The sequence below is a fragment of the Erythrolamprus reginae genome, unplaced genomic scaffold (genome assembly GCF_031021105.1).
Source record: "Erythrolamprus reginae isolate rEryReg1 unplaced genomic scaffold, rEryReg1.hap1 H_6, whole genome shotgun sequence".
Classification (NCBI taxonomy): domain Eukaryota; kingdom Metazoa; phylum Chordata; class Lepidosauria; order Squamata; family Dipsadidae; genus Erythrolamprus; species Erythrolamprus reginae.
In genome coordinates this window covers 884,103-892,500 of record NW_027248517.1, presented here as the reverse complement: position 1 = coordinate 892,500, position 8,398 = coordinate 884,103, and the positions used below count along the sequence as shown (strand labels likewise).

The 8,398-nt window shown below is 50.7% G+C and overlaps 1 protein-coding gene across 1 annotated transcript in view; it reads left to right on the top strand.

Moving 5' to 3' along the window:
- Nucleotides 1-511: 511 nt before the first annotated feature.
- The window catches only part of LOC139155790 (transmembrane protein 47), a 132,307-nt gene continuing 124,420 nt past the window's right edge, over nt 512-8,398 (top strand). Inside the window, exon 1 of the mRNA XM_070731066.1 lies at nt 512-802. Within this exon, the coding sequence (XP_070587167.1) occupies nt 577-802 (226 nt within the window). The 5' untranslated portion in view covers nt 512-576. The remainder of the gene's footprint in view (nt 803-8,398) is intronic.

The following is an 8,398-nucleotide window of genomic DNA, read 5'->3' as shown; positions in this document are numbered from 1 at the left end:
CCCTACGCAATTTCGCTACCTGCCCAGGTGCAGTAGCAGAATTGCGCTGGACTCCGCTAGCACCCAGAGCCATGGGGACGAGCACACTTCGCCGTTACATTTATCAGCCCATTTCTGGTTTTGGGGGTTAGGTGATGATACTACAGTGTCTGGTAGTGAGTTCCATGCATCAACTACTCGGTTACTCGATTGGTCAGACGTCCTTGCGAAGGGCCCGAGGCGGGAACTTTTGGGAAGAAAAACGTATTTCCGCCATTCGAAGAAAATTCTGCTCGGAGTCGCTGGAAGCTTCTCTCCCTTTTCCCCCTGGAAGAAACCCCGAGAATGACGTCCACAGCTCGAGGCCGTCCTCGTTCCACTCATCCCGCCCCTTCCCCCGCGGGGGAAGAAAGAGGGGAGGAGGGATGTGGAGGGTCGAGCTGGGCGGCGCGATCTGCGAAAGGGCGATTGGAGATAGCGGCCGCCTCCTTTTCTGCTGCCACAGTCGCCGCACTTGGTCGGCCGGGGCCGGTGGAGCCGAAGCCGCCTCCTTTCCTCGGGCTCCATCGGGGCACCAGATTCCCGAATCGCCCGCCCATGGCTTCCACCGGCAGCGGCGTGGAGGAGGTGCGCGTCTCGGTGTTGACCCCACTGAAGCTGGTGGGGCTGGTGTGCATCTTCCTGGCATTGTGTCTGGATCTGGGAGCCGTCCTGAGCCCAGCCTGGGTGACGGCGGATCACCAGTCTTATTTGTCCCTCTGGGAGTCCTGCAACAAATTCGGCAACCCGGAGACCTGGCGCTGCAAAACTACCTTGAACAGCGGTGAGAGAGGCCCCGTTGAGTCCAGACTGCTTTGGGGGGGTTCCCCCATTCATCCCCTCCCGCACCCAAGCCCTGGCTTTCTTTCGGCCCCCACCCAATGCAGCAGCGCTCTCCCTCCGACGCCAGGCCACGGTCACCTTCCCTGCTGCTGCTGCTGCTCAGAGCCCCATTACCCCACCCCGTTCTCTTCCTTTTCTTTTTTCCCTCCCTTCTTCGCTTTTGCCGCCAAGCCTTTCCGCTGCGCTTGGAATCCCCTAGGAATCCCCTAGCGCGCTCTTCTCGCAATCGAGGAGCTCTTTCTCCCATCTTTTAGCGTACGCCCAAGCCTTCCGCTGCTTGGATGGACTTCTATAGCTCCGCTGACTGTTACGATCCTCTGCGAGCTTCATCTTTGCCCCACCATTCGGCTCCAGCGCTCGGTTGCCAGCCGGGCAAATTACCGGCGTTGCATTCCCTGTCCTGTTTCGCAAAACATTCTTCATTGGGCTGCCACTTCAGAATTAGGTCTGACTTCGACACCAACACACCTTTCTTGCAGTGATGGGCTACCAAATTTTTTACTATCACACTGTGGGCGTGGCTTATGCATTTTGTTTCAACATCTTTCAGTGCAAATTGGGTGTTCTGGGGTGGAGCTCCATTTTTGCTATCCCACTGAGGTCCTCCACCCCTCTGGGCAGTAGCCCACACCTGCTTTGTTGTTATTATGGTTAAGTCTTGGGATTGCAGGAATTCTTCTCTCATCCCAAATTCTACATAGAATCTACCCTTTATTCAGTGATGCAATTACTTTATTTTTGTTTAAGTGTTATCAAACAATCTTACCTTACTTCCTAACCCAGTGTTTTTGAACCAGTGTGTGCTGCGAGACATGGTCAGGTGTGTCGCGAAGCTCAGCTTTCGAGACCAGAAGCTGAGCTTTATTCTTCGCACCCAGCTGGAGCTTCCCTGGCGGGGGTGGCAACATATGTCCTTTAGGACACGGCGGGAGGGCACTGGCAGCGGGAACGGGAGGCTGCCAGCTGCAGTGGCCCCGGGCAGTCGCCGGGGGATGGCGGCGGCGAGCAAGAGCTCCAGGGCGGAGCCACTGGCAGCACCCTGCCCAGCTGGAGCTTTCCTGGTGGGGGTGGCAACATATGTCCTTTGGGGCCCGGGGGGAGGGCAATGGCAGCGGGAACGGGAGGCAGTCGCCGGGGGATGGCGGCGGCGAGAGGGAGCTCCAAGGTGGAGGCACTGACGGTGGTGGATGTGCTGCTGGACGCCGTACATGCTGGCGCTGCGGGGCTGGCACTGGCTCGCTGGCTGGGTCGGAGGTGCCAACCCCACAGCACCAGCATGTACGGCATCCAGCAGCATGTCCAACCGCCACCGTCGGTGCCTCCACCTTGGAGCTCCCTCTCGCCGCCGCCATCCCCCGGCGACTGGGGCCGCTGCAGCCGGCAGCCTCCCGTTCCTGCTGCCATTGCCCTCCCACTGAGCCCCAAAGGACAAGCAGCACGTCCAGCAGCACGTCCAGCCGCCGCCGTCAGGGCTCCTGCTCGCAGTCAACTGCTCTGCCGCCATTCCTGGCTACTGCCCGATGCCGCTGTTGCCGGCGTGGTGTAACGAGAGAGAAAGAAAGAGAGATAGCAAGAGAGAGAGAGAGAAAGATAGCAAGAGAGAGAGAGAGAGAGAGAAAGATAGCAAGAGAGAGAGAAAGATAGAAAGAGAGAGAGAAAGAAAGATAACAAGCGAGAGAGAGAGAGAAAGAAAGAGAGAGAGATAGCAAGAGAGAGAAAGAAAGAGAGAGCTAGCAAGAGAGACAGAGAGAGAGAAAGAGAGAGCAAGAGAGGGGGGAAGGAGGGAGAGAGAAAGACATAGAGGGAGGGAAGGAGGGAGAGAGAAAGAGAGGAAGGAAGGGAGAAAGAAAGAGGGATGGAGAAAGGAAGGGAGAGAGAGAAAGAGGGAGGGAGAGAGAAATAGAGCAAAAGGAAGGAAGAGATATTTTTTTTGTCCAAATCTTTTTTTAGCCCCCCCCCCCCGCCCCCCGCCCCCGGCTCAATGTTCCCCAGGATTTTGAAAATATGAAAAATTTGCTGCGGCTCAAAAAAGGTTGGGAAACACTGTCCTAACCAACTCCCTAACCAACAAACTAATTTTCTATTCTAATCCTCTAATGCTTCCTTCTGAATGTAGGCTTTCTGCCTTTTTCTCATTTTTTCAGCAGTTCTCCCATAAGTGAAAGACGGAAGGGACCACATTTCTTTTAAAAAAAGATTTCATATATCATATAATCTAATAATATAGCATACTCTCTTTGTCCCAAAAATAAGAATGTTGGAGAAATTTGGAGGGGGAGAATAAAGTTTGCAAATCCTTTATATCAGGTGATCACTTGAGATACCTCATTTGCATATTTATGGATGAGTTTGAATCCTGTCTGATCAAGTGTGCAGGTGATTGAAACAATATTTGGCTGTTGTTTCAATTCAGGTCAGTGTGTGTGCTTAGCACCTGTTTAACAGATGCTAAACCAACTTTTGGCATTCAGCTTCCTTATGTAGCCAACATAGTCACATTTGATGGGGGATTTTCTGTCCATGTATGACTTCTTCTATGTCTCATTTGTCTCCCTCCCTCTTTCTATCTCCCTCTCTCTGTCTCTCTCTCTCCCCCCCCCCTATGTGTCTGTCTATCTGTCTGTCTCTATCTCTGTCTCTTTGTTGGTTGATTGGTATTTTTCTTATAGTATTTTCTCCAGGGTATCCATGGGTGTGAGGAAGAAATAGGAGACCTGTCCCGGTGTAAAATATCTGTTGATCCAAAGGGGAAGATTGATTTTTTTTTCTCCCCTTCAACCAAGTACATAGTTAGCTTAGTCCACAAAACTGTAGTTTTGGTTTTCATAATTTTTGGAAATATTTAGAAGTTAAATTATAACCCATGTTCAGTATGTCTAACTCATGGATTATCCTTAGGTCTCATTTTATTTCAAACAATATCATTATACAATAAAATATAAATTTTCTATTGGTCCAAATATGTATCTTACATTTTGTTCTGGCATAAATGGAAATTCTTTGCATTGTTCTAAAGAACTTTACTTGAAAGCTGTATTGGAAGTCATTTTGTTTAGTTTATACCTATCACTAGAGCCTGAAATATTTGGCCTGAGGTGTCTTTCTGTCTTCCTATATATCTTGTACAGTTACTGGGGAGCCAACTTTGTATGAAAGGGTTTTTCCCCTTTTCTTCTCTCTTTCCCTCTCTCTCTTGCCCCAGTCCAATGTTTTTCAACCAGTGTGCCATGGCACATTAGTGTGCCGTGAGACATGGTCAGGTGCACTGTGGGGAAATTAGAGAATGCTACAAAACCCACCAAAGTCATGTGTCAGCCCCCCAACGAGGGTGAGGCCATGCTTTCTTAAGAACTCCCCTCAAGCAGGAGTGGCAGTTGGCATGTCCAACTGCTTTTCAGAAAGGGGAAGCAAAAGGCTGAGCCTTGGGAAAAGGGGGACATGGGATTTAGGAGGTGTGCGTGATTGACAGGGGCGCAGCTCAATAGGTGCGCAGCAGTCCCCCTCAGCTTTCCCGCCCCTCTCCAACCATAGGCGGGGGTGGAACAATGGGAGGAAAAGGTGATGGAAGCAGGAAAATGGCAGTGGCATTGGCAGCAGCGGCGGCAGCAGTGGCGGCTTCGGACAGTGGCAGCTTGCGGCAGGGCACGGTGCCCACAGCCTGCTTCCCTGCTCTGCTCCTACTTGCGATTCTTTCATCCCTGCGTGAGTCTCAGGTGTGTCGTATTGGGCGGTTGTGGAGCTGGGGGGGAGGGACAACCAAGAGAAGCATAGATGGAATGAGAGGCTACTTCCTCCTTGGAGACCTGCCTCCGTCTTAGCCAGACCTGGTGTGTGCCAGAGGTAGAGGAGGAAGACCAGCACTAGTTTAACTGGGGTGCAATGTGGAGGAAAAAGAAGAGCGCCAGGCTGGCCGCTGAGCAAAAAGCGAAGGGAGTGGAGGGCAATGCTGCTTTTGCAGGATTGATTGGAGGGCTGGATAGAATGGAATGGAATGAAATAGAATGGATTAAAATTTGTTTTTCTGAAATCCAATACTTTGGTTGCAGTATAGGATTGCTCACAATCAGTTTTTACATCAAACCACAAACATAAATGGTCACTGCAACTTAAATTTTCTGCCACCTTGACCTCTGAAACCCAATTCCCATTCATAAAAACTAAATCTAGAATATTCTCCCCTCTAGTTGGTGTCTTAACCAGCTGTGCCAGAGCTGCTCCTGTAAAGGCCTCTACAATATTCTTACTTTTCCATGTAAGGGCACTGGGGATATTCCAGTCAATATCAGGCATGTTGAAATCACCCATAACCACAATATCTCCCTTCACTGCCATTTGGGTAATTTCATCCACCATCTTGTTGCCATATTTCTCAGATTGCTCCACCTCTCCTTATCTCTATTCTATCCTTCCTATACAGTGTATATCCTGGTATAGATATTTCCCATTCATTAGAATCCTTAAACCATTCAAAGTGCAATTTAAAATGGCTTTCCACTCATTTTTATCCTTCCCAGTCTAGTCCTGCCCCAGTCTAATCTATGAGTGGTCTGTGCTTGAACACAAACTGCCAATAAAATTGTCCCTTACAGCTTGAACTCAAACTGCCAATAAAATTGTCCCTTTCAGCCAGTAATATCTGCCCCACCTCCTTGAATTCAAAAAATACAAATGTAACAAGCAGTACCTTTCTCTCTCCTCTGTGATCTGAATGTGCAATTTAAAATGGCTTTCCACTCGTTTTTATCCTTCCCAGTCTAGTCCTGCCCCAGCCTAATCTGTGAGTGGTCTGTGCTTGAACACAAACTGCCAATAAAATTATCCCTTACAGCAGCGTTTCCCAACCGGTGTGCCACGGCACACTGGTGTGCCACGAGACACCGTCAGGTGTGCGGCGGCGAGAGGCGGCGGAGGAGAGTGGGCGGATCGGGCAGGCAATGGGGCAGGGCGGAGAAGCCAGGGGCGCGTTTGGCCGGAGGCACCGTGGGGAGGCAGGGGCAGCCGCGGCTCCCTTTACTCCTACTGCCGCACCACCCTGCCCCTGCTCCCCACGGTGCCTCCGGCCAAACGCGCCCCTGGCTTCTCCATCCTGCCCCATTGCCCGCCCGATCCGCCCACTCTTCTCCGCCACCGCCTCCTGCCTTGGGGCGAGGAATCCGGGAGTCTGGGACTGTGTGGCTTTGTGCCATGAAGAGAAAACGGCCGACTTTTCCCTGCTGCCGTTTTCTCTTCATGGCGCAAAGCCACACAGTCCCGGACTCCCGGATCGCTCGTTTCTCCGGTCAGCAAAGCCATCTGCCCAGGAAAGCGCCGCGCTGGCCGGAGAAGCGAGCAATCCGGGAGTCCGGGACTGTGTGGCTTTCGGCCGGGCTAACGGGAGGCGGCGCGAGGCCGGGCGCTGGGGACGTCTGGGAGGGCGAGGAGGCTGATGGCTGCTGCGCACTCCACTCTCTCTCCGGCTCTCTCTTGCTCTTTCTTTTTCTCTCTGTTGCTGGCGTGGTGAACGAGAGAGAAAGAGAGAGAGAGAAAAAGGAGGGGAGAGAGAATGAGAGAAAGAAAGCAAGAGAAAGAGAGGGAAAGAAAGCAAGAGAGAGAGAGAAAGAAAGGGGGAAGGAGGGAGAGGGAAAGACATAGAGGGAGGGAAGGAGGGAGAGAGAAAGAGAGCAAAAAAGAGAGGAAGAAAGAAAGAAAGAGGGATGGAGAGAAAGAAGGGAAGGAAGGAAGAGAGAGAAAGAGGGAGGGAGAAATAGAGTGAAATGGAGGAAGAGATATTTTTTTGTCCAAACTTTTCTTTAGCCCCCCCGCCGCCCCCTTCAGTGTTCCCCAGAATTTTGAAAACATGAATAATGTGCCGCGGCTCAAAAAAGATTGGGAAACACTGCCTTACAGCTTGAACTCAAACTGCCAATAAAATTGTCCCTTACAGCCAGTAATATCTGCCCACCTCCTTGAATTCAAAAAATACAAAATGTAACAAGCAGTACCTTTCTCTCTCCTCTGTGATCTGAAAGTGCCATCTTTAGGCTTTAGATTAGACAGAAAAAGGAAATGCAGAGAAAGAAAGTGGCCCTGTGGTTGACCCAAAATTAAATTTGCAAGAGGGTGAAAAGGGGGACGCAGAGTAGCACGAGGAGGCAACAGCAGCCACCAGCTTTTTTCCAGCAATCCTGTATGCAGTAGACACCTGCTGGCCTTCGGTCCCCATGGGATCTATCACCTCATCATCACCATCAGAATCTTCTTCCACCCACTCCTCCCTGCTATCCTTCCTCTCAGCCTCAATATTGCAGTAAGCTGCAGAAGCAGGGATCTGGGTCTCATCATCCTTCCCTGATGATGCCCTGGACACCACCTCTTTCTCCAGCAGAAGCTCCAGGCTATCTGGAAGCCCAAGGTCTGCAACTGGGGATGGGGGCAGGTGGATGGCCCACGGCATCCCAGTTACAAGTGTCAACGAAGAGCATTAAAGACTCCACTGCTTCTGGCTGAGACGGCCTTGCTGCTTTGGAGGTGGGTGATGACGAGGGCTCTTTGTGGCTTTGCGCACAGAATCAAATTGGCACAGTTTAGAACTGGAACTGGAGGAGAGAGGAACTGGCACCCCACCGACCAAAGTCTGCTTATTCTGGTGCCCTGGCTGGCTGGCTTTGCACACAGGACAAGACTGGCACACTGGCAAACTACAACTGGTGGAGAGAGAACCAGAACTGTGTTTACCAAACCCGAATCTGAACACTTCTGGAAATAAAGCCACGCACCAGGAAGGAGTCTCCATGATATCAAAGCCCCACCTCCGGAATCCCATCGTGGGATTCCCCACCTCCTTTTGCTTGCAGCACCACTGCAGCGTCCCTTTACGTAAAAAAAAATTCTCCCATGAATATACGCCTAGATATCTCAGATTTTCAACAGGGGACAGTTCTGGGAGGGAACATGAATTTAGGCTCCCTGGAACCATTTTTCCCAAAGATATTTTTTTTCCTGGCTAGGTGCAACAGCCATTGACTAGATTCGAACTCAGGACACACTCAAATTTTCCAATGAAAATACACCTGGATATCTCAGATTTTCAAAAGGTGACACACCTTGGAAGGAACATGCATTTAGACTCTCAGAAAACATCTGTGCAAAAAATAAATTTATTGAACACAAACTTTATTCGAACACTCCCAAACTTTTACCATAAAAATATACCTGATTATCTACATAGATAAGATGAATTTTACAGCTGCCATGGGGAGGAAGTGGTGGTGGTGGTGGTGGTAGCAAACGCTCTAACCACTCATTCAGGTGGTGGTGGCACAGCCAAGTCCTGTGGGATCAACGCCTGGTTCATTTTAAGGAAAGTCAGTATGTCCACGTTGTCTGTGGATAGGCAGATCCTTCTGTCAGTGATGACCCCTCCTGCGGTACTGAAGACACGCTTGGACAGGACACTTGCCGCAGGGCAGGCCAGCACTTCCACGGCATAGAGGGCAAGCTCTGGCCACATATTCAATTTACCTACCCAAAAATTGAAGGTGGTGGAGGCATTGCTAAT